This window comes from Suncus etruscus, chromosome 11 (assembly GCF_024139225.1).
Source record: "Suncus etruscus isolate mSunEtr1 chromosome 11, mSunEtr1.pri.cur, whole genome shotgun sequence".
Lineage (NCBI taxonomy): Eukaryota > Metazoa > Chordata > Mammalia > Eulipotyphla > Soricidae > Suncus > Suncus etruscus.
In genome coordinates this window covers 43,481,286-43,504,093 of record NC_064858.1, presented here as the reverse complement: position 1 = coordinate 43,504,093, position 22,808 = coordinate 43,481,286, and the positions used below count along the sequence as shown (strand labels likewise).

General features: G+C 42.4%; 1 protein-coding gene across 2 annotated transcripts; it reads left to right on the top strand.

Moving 5' to 3' along the window:
- The first annotated feature begins 11,824 nt into the window (after positions 1–11,824).
- LOC126022731 (spermatogenesis-associated serine-rich protein 2-like) lies at positions 11,825–14,287 on the top strand. Of its 2 annotated transcripts, XM_049783726.1 has the most exons (2): positions 12,049–12,254; positions 12,305–14,287. In XM_049783726.1, exons 1-2 carry the CDS (start codon positions 12,186–12,188, stop codon positions 13,670–13,672), a joined length of 1,437 nt encoding a protein of 478 aa, XP_049639683.1. In that variant the 5' UTR covers positions 12,049–12,185; the 3' UTR covers positions 13,673–14,287. The 2 variants fall into 2 exon arrangements, with proteins under 2 accessions (XP_049639682.1, XP_049639683.1); XM_049783725.1 differs by having other exon boundaries at positions 11,825–14,287.
- The last annotated feature ends 8,521 nt before the right edge of the window (positions 14,288–22,808 follow it).

The window sequence follows — 22,808 nt, the reverse complement described above, 5'->3', positions numbered from 1 at the left end:
CCAGGGAAAGCAACTCAAGCTCAACTCCATGCAATTTATCCTCACCTTGAAGTCCCACCACTTGCCCTCCTAGAGAAACTGATATACTCCTTCCAATTAGTAGCAACAGATTTTTCTTTCTGTCTCCTTTCTCCTGCAGGATGTGAATTCAGCAACTGAATATTCTTCTTACACCACAGTCAAAGCTCCCAGACTTCATGAAAGATTAGCAAATACCTCCAGGGAAACCAGACCAGGGAAAATACCTTCAGATAAAAAATATGCATTCGGCTGGGAAGCACAAAGTGTTCTTGATGGTGCTGTTGGTGGGTGTGGGTGTGGGAAGGACACTATGATCTTAGTAAATTGTACCCCCAAGTTAGCTTTTGTTGCATGTATGAAGATGACATCAACAGCAGTTTTCTACTTAGAGAACTTAAGTAAGTTTCCAGAATCCTGGGATTGCAAAGCTAAACAAACAAAACAAAAAATGCACTTGTATTTTGAAGCTATGGATTATTTTGGAGTGCTTCATTGAAGCCCGGTTGTTAGTTACCACATAAATTGACAAATATCATCTGGTTATATTTGATAGAAGAATATTCTGTTTTTATTATTCTTTCAGAGGTACAGAACCCATTTTGCCAGCAAATCCTCTTTCATTCACTTTATCCCTACTTCTTTTTTTTTTTTTTTTTTTTTTTTTTGTGGTTTTTGGGTCACACCCGGCAGCGCTCAGGGGTTATTCCTGGCTCCAGGCTCAGAAATTGCTCCTGGCAGGCACGGGGACCATATGGGGCGCCGAGATTCGAACTGATGACCTCCTGCATGAAAGGCAAACGCCTTACCTCCATGCTATCTCTCTGGCCCCGATCCCTACTTCCTTTCTTGTTTGTTTTTTGCTTTTTTGGGATCATACCCATTGGCTCTCAGGTGTTACTCCTGGCTTTATGCTCAGAAATCACTCCTGGCAGGCACAGGGGACCATATGAGATGCCAAGATTCAAACCACCATCCATCCTAGATGGGCTGTGTGCAAGGCAAACACCATATCGCTGTGTAGTTTCTCCAGCCCCCCTTATTCCTACTTCTGTCACCACCTCCAGCCTTCTCCTCAGACTCACACTGTAGGACCTAATTGTGAACACACGGATATGCAGAAAGATAAGAACTTATTCTTTTGTGTGTGTGCCGCCAGATTTTTGGTGAAATAGGTATCTAGAAGTTAAGAAATAATTCTTAGCACAAATTATTCTAGACCACTTGGACATAAACATTGTGGCTAAAGAGTTATTTTTACTAAGGAAAACAAAGAAGCAAAACCAATAAAATGACAAAACATGCTTTTCTTGATCTGGAGGTTAGCTCTTGCTGGCAATGGGGTTTGGGGAGACTCCAGGCCAGAGGCCTTCTCCCTAGCTTGGGTGTGCTGGGAGGCTAGGAAGGCCCCCAGCTGTCCACCTCTTCTTCCCCCATCTCCAGGCCTTCCCTGGGTGCCAACCCAGATGATCAGAAAGGTGGGTTCTGGGAGGATTAGTTTACAGGGGTCTCCAGGCTATCCCTGCCCTTCCCCCAGCACTAGGGGGGCAAGGGCACAGGGAATCCTTTCTTGATCTGGAAGCTAGCTTTTGTCGGCATGGGGTTTGGGGAGACTCCAGGCCAAAGGCCTTCTCCCTAGCTTGGGGTTGCTGGGAGGCTAAGCAGTCCTATCTGGGTTGCTGGACTTTGCCGAGGCAGTCAAGGGCAACGTTTTTTCACTCACCGGTCTACATTTTCAAAACCGTACAGGGGCGCGAGTACAAGTATTTATTAATAGTATTTCCTATGATTAATTTTTTTTGAATATGCAGAACGTCCATCTTGTATATTGCCCTTTCTTACACCTACAAGCACATTTCTAGTCCTTCACTCCCTCACCTCCAATCATCATTACCCCATTTACCCTTTTTACCTTCAGTACTGCACAGGCCAAATCACTGACCAAAGTGGTACACCGGATTTAACAACCCCCAATTATTTCAAAAGACATTAAGGGATACATAGATGTCTTTTGAAAATTTTATATGTATTTCCTTAACAGCTATAACTCTTACTAAATATTCTCTTATACAGTGACTATTTTCTGCTGCAAGCGGCTTGTGTCTTGCAGCGCCAGTGGGATTTCGATGAATTCACTTCAGGGGAGTGGGTTGCCCAGACCGGCTTACGAAGAAATATGAAATATGAAATAAATGAAACCACACAGAGTATATGGGATCAACACGTCTTCTAGCAGGAGTGCTACAAGTTTATGTTCCAAACAGGGGTTTTTATAGGGGTAAGCCAGTCACAGGTACAAAGAAGGATGTTTACCATAACAAGGCAAAGTTAATTGCAAAAGAATAGGTAACACTCAGGGCAGTTTGTAACAAACAACCTCAAATGCAAAACAAAGGTTAGGAGGAGGTAAGAAATATCTAGAAACTTGATCTTCCTGAACTGGGCTCCATTGTTATTGGGGTCAATCACAGAAAGAAACCAAATCTCCTAAAATGTGTTTTCCTATTTTCTGAGCAGAGTCAATTTCATTTGAAACATTGTCTGAACTTTTAGGGTTATACATCTCCAGAAAAAGGGTTTTCTTAGTAATCTTTGGTGCTGGAATTTCGGAGCCAAATTATTTGATAGAGGCCACAATTTTGCCTGAGATAATGCCAAGCATCTCTTCAGAAATTCCTCAACCATCCACGCAGGGGAAAAAGGCGTCCACAGCGGGCCTTTTGAGGAACCCTGTGGGGGATATTGCAGTTCTCCCCACCAGGAAAATTTAAGGATACCTCTGGTGGTCTGAATTTCCCTAAAGGTTTATGATGCCGTGGCAATTTTCCCCACTATTTGTCTGTTCTTCCCTTTGTGATTTGTTCAATAAGGAATTCTAGTAGAAGAGTCTCTCATTTTAAAGTGTATGTTTAAACCAAGTCATGGGGAGTGTTGGACTTGTTCTAGCAACCCCCATATGCACCAATACCGCCACGTGGCATTGTTCCTCTTTTGCAAAGGCACATTAAAATGGGAAAATACTATACATACAAGCAAGTTCTTATCTAATAGAGATAGGAACACACAAATCTTGTAATGCAATGGGACCTTATACCCTGAACATTGTCACAATGGCCTGACTCAGGCCTCAGAAGAATGGGCATTCTTCATTCACCTTTGAACCAGGGATGCCATGTACGCAACAACCAAGGTTGTCTATAACATCGCCTGGGTGCAATACTCTACCAGGGAAAACACTACTGCTGTTCTCACATCGACCTACTCAAAAGAGACTTCCCTTAACACCCAGAAGACTTAACAACAACCTGCTTTCAGGATAGGGTTCTCTACATTGCCCTCTAATTGTTAGGTGAAGCTAGAGGATGCTCCACAACATCCTGACTTCAATGTAGGATATGCACAGATTCCAGGATCTTTACCTACAGAAACCTGACATCAACAATAGTGACTGTGTGAAAAAGAAAAATTATTGGCACTACAGACAATGACTTGGGTTGGACAACCTAGTATGCCCGAGGCTTAGAGTTGGTTTTATGCCAGAAAACTTCAGGGGTAAGGTCTCCTTGTATTTAGGTCAAGGCTTTTCCTTTCCATGCCCCCCATATTTTGCTGGTCTTATGCAAACAACAATTATCACTCTAACACCATTTTAGCTGTGCTCCTTTGACTCTAATCCTTAAAAACCACTTAAAATATTGAGATTAACTTAAACTAATATATGCATGGAACTGTTAAAAGAATATTATGCCTTCAATATTAAAGGAGTTACATAAATTTTGTGGCTTTAGATTGCTTTGTGTACTGCTAAGAAATGTTATAATGTACTACAATCTGGGGACTTGAGGGACAAAGTAATTGTGCATGGGTTATGTTTTATTTTTCTTAATACTCATTGGCTGAAAGTTCAAAATTAAGGTGTCAGCGAGGGGATTTCTTCTGAGAATTCTGTTTATGGGTGATTGCTTCCCACTGTAACTTTACCTTGTCCTCTTTCTTTGCATCTTTTGATCTCATAAGAAAAATAAAATATATAGAAAAGAAAAATATATGGACTAACTTGTGCTTTCTGAGATATTCCAGCCCTATTTAATGAGAGGGGAGACAAAGAAAAAGAGAGAGAAAGAAAGAGGGGGGAGGGAGAGATGGAAGAAAGAAGGGAGAGGGAGGGAGGAAAAAAGGAATGGAGAGAGAGGGAGAAAGGGATAGAGAGGAAATGAGGGAGCAAGAAGGGATAGAGAGGAAGAAAGGGAGGAAGGAAGAGAGAGAAAGACCCTGTAATCGGAGTCTCTGTGAGCCCAGGGCCCCGGTCTGAGCTCAGACTCTTGCACCTTCTAGATAAATGTTCTCCCTCTCCTTCAGTGAAGCATAGTAAGAAGTGAATTTGGTTTTCCCAGTGACTCCCTGAAATGGCTGGATCATAGCCCAAAAGTATAAGGATAAATGTTAAATCTAGAAAGAAAATGTCAAGGAGATTCTTCCTAATACTCCCACCTCCCATTGAATGAATGGATTATGTCAAGGTGACTTAACAGGACCATTTCTCATTTCCGTGTGAAGTAGTGTGGCTTTTTTTTTTTTTGGTTTTTGGGCCACACCCGGCGGTGCTCAGGGGTTACCCTGGCTGTCTGCTCAGAAATAGCTCCTGGCAGGCACGGGGGACCATATGGGACACCAGGATTCGAACCAACCACCTTTGGTCCTGGATCAGCTGCTTGCAAGGCAAAAGCCACTGTGCTATCTCTCCGGGCCCAGTAGTGTGACTTCCTTTTCTTTTTGGTTTTCAGGCAGCACTTGGCTGTGCTTAGGGTTCACTCCTGGCTCTATGCTCTGAGATCACTCCTGATAGTGCTTGCTGGGGATCAAAGCAGATTGTCTACGTGCAACTCAAGTACCTTTTCCACTATACTCTCTTGAGCCAGTTTCCTAAAAAAGCCTTCTGCTACTTCAACCCCACCTAACTATATTGCACACCTAATCTCTTATTTTTCTGTTTCACTTTACAATTCTAATATCACCTTTCAATTTGGGGCCGGTGAAGTGGTGCTAGAGGTAAGGTGTCTGCCTTGCAAGCGCTAGCCAAGGAAAAACTGCGGTTGGATCCTCCCAAGCCAGGGGCAATTTCTGAGCGCTTAGCCAGGAGTAACCCCTGAGCATCAAATGGGTGTGGCCCGGAAAAAAAAAAAACTTTCAATAACCTTAGCAATTCATCTTTGCCTCAAGTTTTATTTATTTTGTAAATTTTGGTAAGAAAGTATTTATTTGTTTTTGTTTGTTTGTTTGCTTGTTTGTTTGACCATGCCTGGTGATGCTCCTGGCTCTTTTCTCAGGAATCACACCTCACAGGGCTCAGGACCATATAAGATGCAGAAATGGAACTGGGGTGCAAGGTAAATTACTCCAGCCCCAAGACAATATTCTTTTTAATCCAGTAATATCCTCAGTCGGGTCTGCTGTGCTCTTCATTTTTCTTTGTAAGAAGTATGAATGGGGGCCCGGAGAGATAGCACAGCGGTGTTTGCCTTGCAAGCAGCCGATCCAGGACCAAAGGTGGTTGGTTCGAATCCCGGTGTCCCATATGGTCCCCCGTGCCTGCCAGGAGCTATTTCTGAGCAGACAGCCAGGAGGAACCCCTGAGCACTGCTGGGTGTGACCCAAAAAGCAAAAAAAAAAAAAAAAAGAAGTATGAATGGAGATTGAGAATTCACAGTAAGGTTAACAATAGCTGCTCAGGAAGCATGTCTGGCTTAGTCATATGGTCTCTAGATCATAACCAACCTTGCGCATCACTGAATTTGCTTTCATCCATGCCTGAAAACCAGATGTTCTTTTCTTGGACTGATGACTTCTGCTTAGCTCAAGGGGGTGAAGCAGACAGTAGTTTCCTCCCATAAATTTCCTGCCATTTACAAGCTTACTTCCTGCTCTCCTCTGCCATCAAGGTTTCGTGATCTTCCATTTGTTCTTTCAATGAATTCTTGATATGTACTTGTGGTAAACTAATGTTCACCTCCCTCCTCTAACTATCTTGTTTTGTTTAAAATATATATTTTTTTAACCTGCTCAAAAGATTATCAGTTGGCAAGAGCAATATTTGGGGATTGTAGACAAGTAATTTTGTTTTGTTTTGTTTTTGTTTTGGGCCCACACCAAGCAGTGCTCAGGGGTTACTCCTGACTATCTGCTCAGAAATTGCTCCTGGCAGGCATGGGGGACAATATGGAATGCCGGGATTTGAGCCACTTTGGGTCCTGGGTTGGCTGCTTGCAAGGCAAATACCCTACGGCTGTGCTATCTCTCCAGCCCCTAGAAAAGGGAATTTTTAACTGTACCCTGAGAGAGAGAGAAAAAAAAATTTTTTTCCCCTCACATTTCTGTTTAATGGGCCAGGTAAAAGTCTAATGGAGGGATAGAGTGAAGATAAAGGAATCTTAAGATTTATTGGCTTTTCTTTCTCTTTTATGTTCCTGAAGAAGACAGGGATATGAATATGCTAAGAGTGTATTGAAGCTGTTTTTTTTTTTTCTTTTTTTTTTTTTTTTGTTTTTGAGCCATACCCGGCGGTGCTCAGGGGTTACTCCTGGCTGTCTGCTCAGAAGAAGCTAAGTTAAAATTCCTCAAAAAGCTTGCATAGATAAGACTGCCTGAGATTGAACTTAATACAAACAACACTCTGGTATTAACTAAAACAAACAGACAGCTTTGACCTTGAGCTAAGGAGAATACTTTTCATTAAAAGATTTTTGCATGGGGCCCAGAGCCATAGCACAAGGTGGAGGGCATTTGCCTTGTATGTCTTGTATGCAGCTGACATGGTTTGATCCCCAGCATTCTATATGGTCCCTGCAGCCTGCCAATCCCTGATTCCTGAGCACAGAGCCAGACCAAAAACAAAAAACAAACAAACAGAAAATGAATGTATTAAGTGGCTCTACATTATTTCTATTTGGAGATGGCAAATTTTCAATAGAAATTTTTGATTGATTAATGGTACTTAGTTCAGTGGCTAAAATGAATTTAATATTATGGTTGAAAAGTAAGGTGTGAAAGTGAACTGATTTTTTATTTTATTTACCAATCAGAAAATGAGAAAAAAATGTTTAAAAATTTAAATAGAGAGATTTTTAAGCTTTTCTTAGTATCAAAAATGTTCACTTTGACACTTAATAAAAGATATAAATATATAAGTTAATATTTCATTGTGTATATGTACCACAGTTTCTTTAGCCATTCATCTGTTGAAGGGCATCTGGATTGCTTCCAGAGTCTGGCTATTGTAAATAGTGCTACAATGAATATAGGTGTGAGGAAGGCGTTTTTGAACTGTATTTTTGTGTTCCTAAGGTATATCCCTAGGAGTGGTATAGCTGGATCATATGGGAGCTCCGTTCCAGTTTTTTGAGGAATCTACATATTGTTTTCTATAAAGGCTGGACTAGACAGCATTCCCACCAGTAGTGAATGAGAGTTCCTTTCTCTCCACATCCCTGGTAGCACAGATTGTTCTTGTTTTTTGTACCATGTGCCAGTCTTTGTGGTGTGAAATATTATGCAGCCATCAGGAGAGATGAAGTCATATAATCTTCCTATATGTGGATGTACATGGAATTTATTATGCTGAGTGAAATAAGTTAGAAGGAGAGAGATAGACACAGAATAGTCTCACTAATCTATGGGTTTTAAGAAAAATTAAGGACATTATTGTAATAATGCCCAGAAACAATAGAGATGAGGGCCGGAAGAACCGGCTCACCATATGAAGCTCACCACAAAGAATGTTAAGTGCAGTTAGGGAAATAACTACACTAACAACTCTCATGACAATCTGAATGAGTGAGAAAAGTAGAATGCCTGTCTCAAATACAGGCAGGGGTTGGGAAGGAAGGAGGGGGCATTGGTGGTGGGAAGGTTTCACTGGTAAAGGGGGGTGTTCTGTTTATGATGAAACCCAACTATCATCATGCTTATAATCTTGGTGCGTAAATAAAGATTTTATATTGAAAAAAATTAAAGTTGGGGCCGGGCGGTGGCGCTAAAGGTAAGGTGCCTGCCTTGCCTGCGCTAGCCTTGGACGGACCTCGGTTCGATCCCCCGGTGTCCCATATGGTCCCCCAAGCCAGGAGCAACTTCTGAGCACATAGCCAGGAGTAACCCCTGAGTGTTACCTGGTGTGGCCCAAAAACCAAAAAAAAAAAAAAAAAAAAAAAAAAAAAAAAAATTAAAGTTAGAACAATCTTGATACTCAGTATCAGATTGGCAAACAAATTGTGTCAGTTCAGATATAGAGAAATGTATTATTAGTATGAATGAAAAGTAGCATTATGGGGTCGGGCGGTGAAGCTAGAGGTAAGGTGCCTGCCTTGCCTGCACTAGCCTTGGACGGACCGCGGTTCGATCCCCCGGCGTCCCATATGGTCCCCCAAGCCAGGAGCAACTTCTGAGTGCATAGCCAGGAGTAACCCCTGAGCGTTACCGGGTGTGGCCCAAAAACCAAAAAAAAAAAAAAGAAGAAAAGTAGCATTATTTCTGAGGTGGGTATTTGGGTCACATGTACCAAATGGTTAAACTTTAATATTTAGTTATCCCACAATAAAGAATTTATCCTGCAGATGTACTCACATACAAAGTGGATAGATGATTGATATAAAAATATGTTAATATACTGCAATGGAAAGACTGGATAAATAAAGTATGATATATTCTGATAGAACAGAATACTATGTAACCATTAAGAATGAAGAGGGGCCAGCCCGGAGAGATAGCATAGCGGTGTTTGCCTTGCAAGCAGCCGATCCAGGACCAAAGGTGGTTGGTTCGAATCCCGGTGTCCCATATGGTCCCCCGTGCCTGCCAGGAGCTATTTCTGAGCAGACAGCCAGGAGTCACCCCTGAGCACCGCTGGGTGTGGCCCAAAAACCAAAAAAAAAAAAAAAAAAAAAAAAAGAATGAAGAGGGGCAAGGAGGTGGCTTAAAGGTTTGGAATGGACAATTGTTCCCAGTAGTGCCAGGTTCCATTTATGCTTCCCTAAGCAGCTCTAATAATATCTAACCATGCCTGAGCATGCTTTTGCCCCACACTCCTCACCCCCAAATGAGGAGACTGTGTTTTTGTTTTCTGATGTGAGTCCACCTCCAAAGTACATTCAGTGAAAAGCCAATATTGCATTGTTATACAATGTGTAATTTTAAATATTTCATCTGTCAAATAATACACATCAGTACTATAAGTGCCTGATCATTTCTTTGGGGTGGATAAGCCAAAACTAATTAAGGACTGGGGAGATGGTCCAAAAGCTAGAGCGCATGCTTTTCACGCAGAGGGTCTGGATTTGATCCCCTGCAGCACATGGTTCCCCAGTACTGTGGGGGAGTGATACCTGAGCACTGTCTGGTGAGGTCCCATAGCAAGACAAAAACAAACAAAAAAACCAAAAACCCTCCAAAACTGTCATTACCAGTGGTGGCCTCTTAGGAGAGGAACTAAAGAAATATTTCTCAACCTTTTTCCAACCACAGGCCCTCCCCACTTCTGACCTAGTTTCCTTCCTGTGGCACAAACACTTGTGACCTGGCCCACCCCTCTTCTGTAATTTTCATTCAAGAGAAAATATCCTAGAGAAGACAGAAGGGTATATAGCACCTGGATGAGACGTGCTTAAGGAAATAACTAAATAAGACAGACAAACTCTATACTGCTTTTTTCCCCTCTCAAATTTATTTATTTCATCTATCAGGAATCATTCTCAAAAAAGAAAAAAAAAAAGCCAAGGGCAGGAGAGGTAGGAAAGTGATAGGGCATTTGCCTTGCATGCAGCTGATCCAGGACAAATGGTGGTTTGAATTCCAGCATCTTATATTGTCTCCGGTGCTTGCCACAAGAGATTTCTGAGCACAGAGCCAGGAGTATCCCCTGAGCACTGCAGTGTGACCCTCCACCCCCCCAAAAAAAGCCAAAGTGCATTATTTTTTTCCAAAAAAAAAATGTTGAATAAGGTTTTTTATTAATTCACAGTGAAATTATCATAGTATCCCCTCAATCCAAGTTATCTGGCAGTAGAAAAATCCATATAATTTTTGTTTGTTTTTGTTTTGGAGCTACAATTGGTGATTCTCAGTGGTTACTCCTGGCTTCAACACTCAGGAATCACTCCTAACAAGCTTGGGATCCATATTGGATGCCAGGAATTGAACCTAGGTCAGCCATGTGCAAAACAAGTGCTCTACTCATTATACTATAGCTCTGGTTTCATTTTGATCTTTTTTTAATTTTATCTTATTTTATTTCTTATTTTAATTTTTTCAGAGCAAAGTTAATTTACAGTTATTTTAATTTACAGTAAAGTTGGGCTAGAATTATTGAGGTTTTCCATGCTCCCTCATAATTAATATACCATACTAGAACGACAATACTAATTCTAATCAATGAATCCCTAGGGACACATTATCATCATCTAGATTCCCTAATTTCACCTGGTGTTGCATATTCCCGGGCTCTAGAGAAATAACCATACAATAAGATGTCCCATATAGTATCACAGAGAATAGTTTGATTGCCCTAAACTTGTATTTTCTGCCTAGTCACAATGACCTTCCCACCAACCTTTTGCAATCACTGAACTTTATACTGTCTGCATAGTTTTGCCTTTTCAGAAGTGTCTTAGAGTTCAAATCATACAGTATGTCGCTTCCTCAAGGAAGCCTTTTTCACAAAACAATATGCATTTGTTTTCTCTGTGTCTTTGCATGGCTTGATAGCGCAATTCTTTTTAGCAATGAATAATATTTCATTGTCTGGATGTATTACAGCTTATCCATTCACCTACTGAAAGACATCTTTGTTGCTTTCAAGCTTAGGGAAATATGAATAACTCTGGTATAAACATCTCTATTCAGTGTTTTTTATTTGTGTGTGTGTGTGTGTGTGTGTGTGTGTGTGTGTGTGTGTGTGTGTGTGTGTGTGTGTGTACCTAAGTTTTTAACTCCTTTGGATACCAAGATGTGTGATTTCTGGATCTTGTGATCTTAATGTATTTTAGTTTTATAAAATAATTTTAAACTGTCTCCCAAAGTAGATGTTCCCTTTATGCATTTTTTCTCAGTGGAAGAATTCCTGTTGCTTCACATATGTTTTTCCACTTTTACACATGCTATCTCATTATTGTCATAATAAGCACTTTTTCTAATGTGAAGCATCATTTCATATGCTTATTTGTCCTCTGGATATCTTCTTAGGAAAAATGGCTGTTATGATCTTTGACTCATTTTTTTATTGTTCCTTTTCATACTATTAAGTTTCAAAAGTTTTTTGCATAGGTTAGATCTTTATCAGTTGTGTCTTTTTTGTTTGTTTGTTTGTTTTTGGGCCACACCCAGCGGTGCTCAGGGGTTACTCCTAGCTGTCTGCTCAGAAATAGCTCCTGGGGAGGTCGGCCGGCCGGTCGGTCGGTCGGTCGGTCGGTCGGTCGGGGCGCGTCGTCGGCTGCGGCGCTCGGCGGCCCCGACTCCCAAGCCCCGCCGCCGGGCGGAGCGGAGGGCAGCGCGGGGCGGGGCGGGGCGGCGGCCGTGGACGCGGAGGGAAGGAGGAAGGAAGGAAGGAAGGAGGTGGAGGTCCGCCCGTAGGATTTGTGGATTTGGGAAAGAGAAAAGAAGAAAAAGGAACATTCTTGGGATTGTTGTGTCTTGTGAGGAAGGCAGAAACGGACCAGCCGGAAAATAAGGAGTGATCCCTCGCAGTGCTGAGGAGACCATTTGAACCAGGGTCCTGACTACAACAGTCTCATGCAAGAAAAAGTGCCATAAAAAGGTCTGCAATGCTGTTCCCTAACTAGAAGTTGATACTAGAGAAGAAAAGGAGATCAACCAACTAAGACCAACTACAAGAAGAATTTCAAATAGCCAGGATTTTGAATTTATCATCTCTAACTTCAGACTAATGTTGCCTACTTTAAATCTGAGATAACTCATCAGAGCCTAGACGGCAAAAGGATATTTTTCTTCTGTGTATTTTGAGATAAAAGAAACTGCAATGTCTAGGAAACAAAACCAGAAGGATTCATCAGGATTTATTTTTGATTTGCAGTCCAATACTGTATTGGCCCAGGGAGGAACTTTTGAGAACATGAAAGAAAAGATAAATGCTGTGCGTGCAATAGTTCCCAATAAGAGCAATAATGAAATCATCCTGGTTTTACAGCACTTTGACAATTGTGTGGACAGAACAGTACAAGCATTCATGGAAGGTAGTGCCAATGAAGTACTCAAAGAATGGACAGTAACAGGCAAGAAAAAGAATAAAAAGAAGAAAAACAAACCCAAATCTGTAGCGGACACAAGTAACAGACTTCCAGTTTCCAGTCAAACAGTTTCTGCTCAAGAGGAACAGTCAGCGTCTTCCTCAGAGAAAGGTGGTATCAACGGTTATCATGTCAACGGTACAGTCAATGACACGGAGTCTGTGGACTCATTCAGTGAAGGTGTGGAGACTCTTTCAATAGATGCTAGAGACTCAGAGGATCTGGAGTTTGCCCAACAAGATGTGGTGGATAGAGCAGGATCTGTGCTGGAGAATGGTATCTCTGGTTTGGAGTCCAATACTTTGTCGCCTCAGAATTCTCAACAAAATAGGAATGCTGCCAAATCTCTTTCAAGACCTACCACAGGATCTCAGGTTTCAAATCTGGGCATGGAAGATATGCCAGTCTTCTCCACCAGCAAGAAACTAGGTTCCAATATTGAAAAATCTGTGAAAGACCTCCAGCGCTGCACAGTGTCTCTTGCAAGATACCGCGTTGTAGTTAAAGAAGAAATGGATACTTCCATAAAGAAAATGAAGCAAGCTTTTGCAGAATTGCAGAGCTGTTTAATGGATCGAGAAGTAGCACTGCTTGCTGAAATGGACAAGGTGAAAGCTGAAGCAATGGAAATCTTGATCAGTCGACAAAAGAAAGCAGAACTTCTGAAGAAAATGACTGATGTGTCTGTACGAATGTCAGAGGAGCAGTTACTTGAGCTCCGAGCTGATATCAAGCATTTTGTTAGTGAACGTAAATATGATAAGGATCTAGGTCGAGTTGCTCGGTTCACTTGTGACATGGAGACCCTAAAGAAGAACATTGAGTCATTTGGACAAGTGTCCCATCCAAAGAATAGTTACTCAACCAGGTCTCGATGTAGCTCTGTCGCATCTGTGTCCTTGACTAGCCCATGTGATGCCTCTGCTGCTTCATCTTCCTCCTGTCCCTCTACTTCCATCCTCACAAGTGCTAACAAGAGAAACTCAGCACCAGGAGAGACTGCTGCAGCTGTCCCATATTCCAGTGTCCGGTCCAGCCAGCCTCAGCGAGAGGTATTTTCAGGAAATAGACGAGGAGGCCAAGGCAACAGGCCACAAAGCCAAAAGTTTAGTGACCCCACGAATCAAGGGCACTATGACAATGCAGTTCGTTATAGAAATAGCTCCTGGTATTCATCTGAGTCCAGGTATCCAAGCACTATACCACAGACACCGGGAAGCTCTAGTGATCCGGGCCAAGCTCACTCCGTAGGGACCAATGGAACTGGAGTCAGCATGGAGCACGGCCCTCCTCAGCCCTCATTCAAAAAGGGCCTCCCCCCACGCAAGCCCAAGACCACTCAGCTTGAAGGTGTCAACTCTTGAGGGAAATGCCAGATGACTCCCTCCTCTCCGCATTGTTTGACTTGATAATTGGACTTTAGGAAACGCGTAGTTAGATTTAATAACAAGTTTACGCATATCACTTTTTATGCCATTCTAAATATTTTTTATTTCTTGTCTCCTCATTTCCTCTCTGGAGAGGAAGCTGTTTTTTTCTTGACTTTCCCAACTATAAGGATTCCTTCTGATTGGTCATTTTCACCAAGAATCATAGGCCACTGTTGCCAAGTTTCCCCCAGGGAAGCACCTGTTGCTTACTTCACAGGCCTGCTGGGGCCTGATAACTGCTCCAGAGGAAACTGGTCAGAGCTCTGCCTGGCACCTTTCCTGTACCTGTGAGGCCCTCTCAAGCAAGTAACCAGAAGAGGCAAAGAGGATTGTCTGCAGCTCTGAATTACCCAGAGGAGTGGAAGTGTGAGAGGAAAGAACACTTAAGAAATGTTGGAGTCTGCTGTTTCCACAACGCATATGAGGTTTCAGTCTCCTGTTCAGCACAGCAGCTTACTCTGCAGCTTCTTCACAGGGCCCAGCACCGTGCTTCCTCACACCTTAGACTGCAGATCAGCTAAGGGAGGTCCATGGGAAAGTAGCATTGAATTAAAGTAACAAAAAGAAAAAAAAAAAAAAAAAAAAAAAAAAAAAAAAAAAAAAAAGAAATAGCTCCTGGTAGGCACGGGGGACCATATGGGACACCGGGATTTGAACCAACCACCTTTGGTCCTGGATCGGCTGCTTGCAAGGCAAACGCCGCTGTGCTATCTCTCGGGGCCCCAGTTGTGTCTTTTGTAAATATTTTCCTCCCAGTCTGAGAATTGTATATTTAAGAGGTGAATGTCACCTTTAAAGATACACTGTACTTATCAAATAGATTTTTTATTGGCACACATGATCTTTATAATTTTTTTTATGATCCTTATAATTTTCCCTTTCTAACAGATGCTTTGATTTCAGCAGAGCCATTTCTAGTTGTATTTCCTTGAGCTCTTTGGAGCGAAAGAATCCAATGAGCAATGAATGAAGACATGCACACAGACTGGGATGATGCCATGTTTAAGTCGTTCTTAAAATAAGAGCTAATTGTGGAAGGATGAAAAAGGCCCATTCTTCTTTAATTTGTAATCTCCCAATTGCTTTGTGAAGAATTTTACCAGTAGATATTCCAAGAAATGCATGGTAAGAGAGAACAAATGAATCAGAATAATTTACCGTACTAGAGCAAATATTTCCATTTGACAGAATTAAGCCTTTATTACTTACGTCAATCTGCCAGAGAGTAGCATGCATCCTTATTTGTTCCTGACATATTTCCTTATTATATCATTATAGAAACATTTACCTTTTTTTTGTTTTTTTTTTGTTTTTGTTTTTGGTTTTTGGGCCACACCCGGCGGTGCTCAGGGGTTACTCCTGGCTGTCTGCTCAGAAATAGCTCCTGGCAGGCACGGGGGACCATATGGGACACCGGGATTCGAACCAACCACCTTTGGTCCTGGATCGGCTGCTTGCAAGGCAAACACCGCTGTGCTATCTCTCCGGGCCAGAAACATTTACCTTTTCTGCATAAAATGAAATACTATGGAGTTCTTTGTTGTTAATACAAACCCCTTATCCTAGGATTAAAGAAAGAACTTTCTCAGTCTTCCAATATGACTTCACCTTTGGATCTAGCTGTCTGATATCTAGCTGTCTGACTTGTAATAAAACCCTGAATGTTTCCTCTGTAATGTTCTTTCTTAAGTCACAGTATTACTTGTTTGCTTCGTGTTGGGAACATCCTCAGGGCATAAATTTTTTACCCCTCAGAGATCTCTGTTAGGTCCTGTCTCTTCTCTGCTAGGGTGAGATGCCATGATGCTCTTAGAGTCTAATAGTTCTGCAGAATGCCAGACTCCCACTCAGCGGTGTTTGGAGGCCGGGTAGTACAGGGGCTGGAACTTGGTGCTTACTGCATGCTTGGCATGTGCTCCAAACCTTTGAGTAATCTCCTGACCTCATAGCATGAGTTTAAAAAAAAAAGCAGAAAAAGTCATCTTGGGAGGGAGAAGACAGAAAGAGAGGAGAGAGACAGAGTGAGAGACAGAAACTGAGAGACAAAGTCAAAGACACAGAAAAATAGAGACAGGGAAAAGAAGAGAGATGGAGACAGTTTGGATATGGCCTTGGGCAATGAAATGAAGATCCAATTGCCAATAAGGACCAAGCAACAAACGGCAAAGGCATAACAGCTTGCTCCTTGCTACAAATACATACTCAAACATCCAATCTTGACTCGTTAGGCTCAACTCCACCTATATAAGTCCATGTGGATGCTGTGTTCTTTTGACTGATCAAAAACACCCTCTGTCTCACTTCAGCAAGAGAACTTTAGGAGTAACAACTTTATTATGAAACACAATGAGAAGACAATTTTTTCTTCATACAGCCTCACTCTTTTGGGGATTAGAGGGAGGGATATTAATAGCAGTGTTCAGGGCTTACTGCTGGCTCTGGATTCTCCAGATGGGCTCAGGGGACCATATGGGCTGCTGGAGAAAAAAATCCAGATGAGTTGTGTGGAGGCAAGTGCCTTGTCTGCTGTACTATCACTCTGGCCCCTAACTTTTGTAACTAAATATGTTGCAGTAAAATTTTTATTTTAAAGATGATGAACAATTGTATTAGAAATGACACTTGCTAGGTAATGAATAACTGGACCTGTTGCAGAAGTTTTTTTTTTTTTTTTCCCAAAACGTAGTTTTGAAGCTTTTACTTAAATTTCAACTTTTCTACAGGTCAAAACTATTTTCCTGTAAAGGGAGAGATCAAATGTAATTTCTTTGCCTGCAGAGGAATGACAGCATGGACAGTTAGCACAGCACTCTGGTCTCTTCCATGGCTACACTAACAAGCATCTCTCAGTACCTCCACAGCCAGGTAAGAAAAGAGTAACTCGGGGCCGGCGAGGTGGCGCTAGAGGTAAGGTATCTGCCTTGCAAGCGCTAGCCAAGGAAAGGACCTCGGTTCGATCCCCCGGTGTCCCATATGGTCCCCCCAAGCCAGGGGCAATTTCTGAGCGCGTAGCCAGGAGTAACCCCTGAGCATCTAATGGGTGTGGCCCGAAAAACCAAAAAAAAAAAAAAAAAAAAAAAAAGAAAAGAGTAACTCTTAAGCATCACTGGGAATGGCCCCAAAACAAACAAATAAAAACAGTAGTAGCCCTACTTTAAGACACCTGGAGGATTAGAGGTATACAAGATGACCATGACAAAGTATAGGCAGATCTAAGCACAGTTTTTGTTTTTTGGCAAGAAATTAGATTATGTACCTAGTCCAAGAAAGCAATTTACATAGTCAACTTCCTTGTGTTTTGGTTTTACTTGTTTTTTGTTTGTTTGTTAGTTTGTTTGCTACAAAGTCCTGACTTTCATGGGTCAAGTATGCGATTTGATTTCTCCCTCTAGGGCAACTTCAGGAAAGTTCTCATAATTGCTGAGCAGAGTTGAAGGAACCTGGCATCTGGGATATCAGTTGGATCTTCTCAAAGCTCATTGCCTCTGGAGAAGTCACTCCTGCTAGCTGGACAAAGATGGTTGTAGAGACCCTTCTCGGACCTTCTGAATCAGAGTCTGAATGAGGGACCAGGGTATGAGAAAGAATCTCCTGGTTGTTTGACTCTAAACCTTAAATAATAATAAGAAAAAAACCTACTTAAACTTTTGAGGTTAACATAAACTAATATGCATATGCATGGAAATGTAAAAAATACTATGCCTTCAATGTTTAAGGAGTTACACAAATATCATGGCTTTAAATTGCTTTGTGTACCACTAAGAAATGTTATAACGTATATCTGGAGACTTGAGGGACAAAGTAATTGTACATGGGTTCTGTTTTTACTTCTTCTTAATGTTCCTTGACTGTATGTTCAAAATTAAGGTGTCAGCAACGGGATTTCTTCTGAGAACTCTGTTTATTGGTGATTGTCCTTCCACAGTAACTTACCTTGTCCTCTTTCTTTGCATCATTGTTCTCATAATTAAAAATAAAAATTAAAAATTAAAAAAAAAAGAATAGGGCCCGGAGAGATAGGACAGTGGTGTTTGCCTTGCAAGCAGCCGATCCAGGACCAAAGGTGGTTGGTTCAAATCCCGGTGTCCCATATGGTCCCCCGTGCCTGCCAGGAGCTATTTCTGAGCAGAAAGCCAGGAGTAACCCTTGAGCATCGCTGGGTGTGGCCCAAAAACAAAAAAAAAAAAAAAAAAAAAAAAGGAGAATCTCCTGGTTGTTTCGAAACATTTCATGTGGGTCCATTGGTTTGAGTGCAGGCCTCTCCCCCAGGCAAGGGAACTAAGAGGGCTGAAGTGCTGGGATTCCTTTTAAGCTCAAACTAAATATTTTACTGCCCCAAAGATATTTGAGACCTACCTATGCTAGTAACCCAAGTTTGGGCAATCAAATTCAGACCTTTGGAATGAAAAAATAATAATAATTTTAAATTGAATCACTATGATACGTAGTTAAAAATCTATTGATGGTTGGATTTCAGCCATATCCTGTTCCAATACCCATCCCTTCACCAGTACATATTTCTTGCTACCAATGTCCCCAGTTTCCCTTCTGTATACCCTCGTAGTCTGCCTATATGCCAGATTCTTCTGTCTCTCATTGTTTTTTCCCTCCACTTTTCACTTTTTGGCACTGTGGTTTGCAATATTGTTACTGAAGGAGTATCATGCATCTCTCCTTTCAGCATTGAGTTCTTGTCCAGAGTGATCATTTCCATTTATCATTGTCATAGCGGTCCGTTCTCTGCCCTAAATGCAATTTTCTGCTCTTTGTGACAAGCTTCTTACCATGGATCGGTCTTCTAGGCATTTGTCTCCATTGACAGACCTAATCTAAGCCAATTAAGCTTCTTGAGAATTATCAGGTTCTTGTGATAAAAATGGTTGGCCTCTCATGGTTAGAGGCCCAAGATTTAGGTTTTACTTCTCATTACATTCTTACCATAACTCACTATGAAAGCGAATGTCAGTCCAAATTGAATTGGATAGAAAGAACAGCTATAGGACATAGGTGGAGTTCAACGTGTGTAGCCAGGGAACAGGACTTCCTTTGTCCCCTCCGTATTATGATTATGAGGACCTGAGTGAAGGGGCTGTGCTGAGAGAGCATGTAGGAAAGACAGTGATGTTCAAACAAATCGGGTGCTGGGTACAGAGATACAGGCTGGTGGTTTCGCCCACAGGTGGGTAAACTGCCTGCAGGCATCTTGCTCAAGACCTGTGGGGCCTATCTCATCTCCTCCCACTATCAAATATCATGAGTATTGCCTATTTGAGTGGTGAATTTTTTTGGTTTGTTTTTTTTGGGCCACACCCAGTGATGCTCAGGGCTTTCTCTGGCTCTGCACTCAGGGATCACTCCCTGTGGGGCTCAAGAGACCACATGTGGTGTTGGGAATCAAACCCAGCTGTGTGGAAAGAAATCATTCTACCTGCTGTACTAGCTCTCTTTCTGGCCCAATTATTAATTTTTATGCTAAATTAAAAAATAAACTTGGTCACTTAGCCAAAGGTACTGATTCATTTTAAAGAATTTCAATGCCAATTATGTATCATAAAATATTAGAGTACCACAGGAGTCATAAAGAATTACCCCAAATTAACTCACATCCAGGCCTTCTAACAAAAGGGCACAGAAATCCCATCAGAAAGGCTTTTCTGGGCCTGGAGAGATAGCACAGCGGTGTTTGCCTTGCAAGCAGCCGATCCAGGACCAAAGGTGGTTGGTTCGAATCCCGGTGTCCCATATGGTCCCCCATGCCTGCCAGGAGCTATTTCTGAGCAGACAGCCAGGAGTAACCCCTGAGCAACGCTGGGTGTGGCCCAAAAACCAGAAAGGCTTTTTCACTGGGAAAGTGGGTAGGTGAGAGGAGGGAGGTCATAGGAAGCTTGATTTAGAAAGGGTTTACATATTGGAGATTAAAGAATATAACTCTTTAGATGGGTTTAGGATCACATATTGTTAATGGGTAATTTTAGTTCTCAGAAATGGAAAAGCATAAGCTGCACCCTTGTCACTTGTTTAATAAAAAGGTGGCGCTGGAGGTAAGGTGCCTGCGCTAGCCTAGGACGGATCACGGTTCGATCCCCCGGCGTCCCATATGGTCCCCCAAGAAGCCAGGAGCAACTTCTGAGCGCATAGCCAGGAGTAACCCCTGAGCATCACAGGGTGTGGCCCAAAAACCAAAAAAAAAAAAAAAAAAAGTAAACAAAAGTTGGGACCAGAAAGATAGCACATCGGTAGGGCGTTTTTCTGGCAAGCAGCTGATCCAGTACAGATGGTGGTTCGAATTCTGGCATCCCATATGGTTCCCGTGCCTGCCAGGAGCGATTTCTGAACGCAGAGCCAGGAGTGACCCCGAGCACCGCAGGGTGTGACTCAAAAAAAAAAAAAAAATAACAAAAAAGGAAACAAAAGTGATAACATGAATGAAAGACCTATTTTATTTATTTATGTATTTTGGGGGTTTGGGGCCATACCCAGTGACGCTCAGGGGTTACTCCTGGCTATGTGCTCAGAAATCGCGCCTGGCTTGGGAGACCATATGGGACATTAAGGGATCGAACCGACGTCCATCTTGGATCAGCCACATGCAAGGCAAACACCCTACCTCTGCACTATTGCTCTCGCCCCAAAGGACCTATTTTATAAAAATAACCTTGGAATCTACATGTACAAACACTACTACACATGTATTAATACAACGACATATTTTCTGAAATCTGGGTCTGTACATTCAGTGGGGACTTGGCTTAATTCCCTACCTCACAGCCCTGTCTAAGTGGAAGGAACCTGCACCCATGATGGAGAGAAAGGACTTACACTTATAGGAGCTGAACCTGCTTCCCTTCAGTTCCATCTAAGAGCTCACCCTGGGAGACGGTGTATGTGTGTGTGGGGGGGAGACCAGCTATGGTGAATGGGCCTGAAGCAGGGGTGTCACAAGGATTAAGAAAACAAGAGAGAAAAACCTGGGGTCAATAGGCTTACAGTCTCTGGGATTGAGAGCCCTTACTGACCTTTATGTGCAGTATTTATTATTTAGTTGCTATAAAGACAAGAAGGACAACCTTGTTAACAATTTCCTATCTATGTTCATCTAACTTTTACATACAAAAGGGCCTACAGAGAGATAGCACAGCGGCGTTTGCCTTGCAAGCAGCCGATCCAGGACCAAAGGTGGTTGGTTCGAATCCCGGTGTCCCATATGGTCCCTCATGCCTGCCAGGAGCTATTTCTGAGCAGACAGCCAGGAGTAACCCCTGAGCACCGCCGGGTGTGACCCAAAAACCAAAAAAAAAAAAAAAAAGGGGGGGCCTGGACAACTATTGCAAAAGTGTCTGGATTGTCTTCAGAAAAGGGGGCAGATACAAAAGTGAATACAGAACCTCCACCAAGAGGGCCTTCCCTAAGGATGCTGGCCTTCCTTTAATTAGTAATTAAGGGTCCCTAAATCACTCTTTAGGCCCATCAGCTCAAATTCTCATATCATCTTTTTAGTTAAGTGTGCTTATTTCCTGGGTATCTATATAGCCAACACAACAGAGGGTGGGAATTCAGGTGGAACCAGATCTCATAGTTGCAGAAAAGGGTACTCATCTTCTCCCTTACCCCCCCCCCCCCCCCCCGTGATGATCACTGGTGATGATGTGACTGTACCACAGGACTGGAGGACCCTGAAGTCACCAGGAACATCTGGAGCTTTTTCGGGCCTCCTGCTGCTGAGAAGTGTGCTTGAAGAAATCCCTGGGAACCCACAGTGCTCGCAGTGGGCCTAGTGGCTGTAGTCTCTGGGCATTCAGGAACCAGGACTGCCTGCTGCTTACCACTGACCCAAATGGAGCAACCCACTCTCTTCTCCAACAATGTTCTTTCTCTCCAAAATTCTGTATTGATTGATTCTATTTTCTACTCCCAAGAACTAAATGGACATGAAAGTGTTTGTCATTACATAATCCATTTCCGGAAAGGTCAATTAGCATTTATTATTCTTATTCGAATTGCTGCACATGAACAATAAACTCAAGGATCTGTCAATGACTTATTGTTTCAAAATTGTTTCTACTCCTTTGCATATATAATTCATCTATCACCAAAGTGCTAGTCTGATTGTTCCTTGATTTTGTATGTTTTGTTGTGGGGGGGGGGCACTCCTGGTGATGTTCAGGGCTTACTCCTGGCTCTGGACTCAGGAATCACTCCTGGTGTTGCTCTGGAAACCTACAGAATGCCAGGGATTGAGTCCAGGATGGCCACATGCAAGGCTGTACTATATCACTTCAGCAGCCCACCCCTTGTCTGTTTTTGTGTGAGTAAACTGAGGCCCAGGAAGAGTGTTTCCCTCCTCCCACCACCATCCTCACTCTCAGTCACATGGCTAGAAAATAGATGAATCAAGATTAGAATCCAAGTTGGTCTGACTCCAGAAATGCCAGTCCTAGTCAGCAAGCTAACAATAAACAAATCAAGCAGAACCCAGAAGAAACTACATGAAGTTATGCATTAGGGGCTCCTTCTTATCAAACAGGGAGCAGCCATTTCACAAGGCTTAGAAGGCAGGGAGGTGTAAGTTTGGATTTCAGGGGATTTACTTGACATCCGAGCCCAGTGATCCTCACAGTAAAAATGTGGTTCAGAGCAAACCTTGAGGGCCAGAGCAATGGCACACCCAATAAGGTATTTGCCTTGCATGTGGCTGACTGAGTTTGATCCGTGGCATCCCATGGTTCCCAAGCCTTCAAGAATTTCTGATTGCAGAACCAAAAGTAATCCCTGAGCACTGCTAAAAGTGGCTCCATAACAAACAAACGAACAAATAAACAACATTTATTGCAGTGGTCAGATTTACCATGGACACAGCCTGTAGATGTTAAGCTGTTGTTTACAGGGAATATCCTATGTACCTTCTCAATTAACCCAGTGTATGGCCTCAGGAAGTATTGCTGAGTATTGAGGTGGGTGCTCGAGGTACACATGGGTCTTACCAGTATATTCTTGGAGTGCCTGTGGTTACTAAGCTCGATGAACCGAGTCAAAGTGTGCCATGTTCTGTAGACACAGTCATTTCTGCTGA

Coding starts and splice junctions, on each gene's coding strand:
- LOC126022731 (XM_049783725.1), top strand. CDS start 12,041: ATGTCTAGGAAACAAAACCAGAAGGATTCATCAGGATTTATTTTTGAT.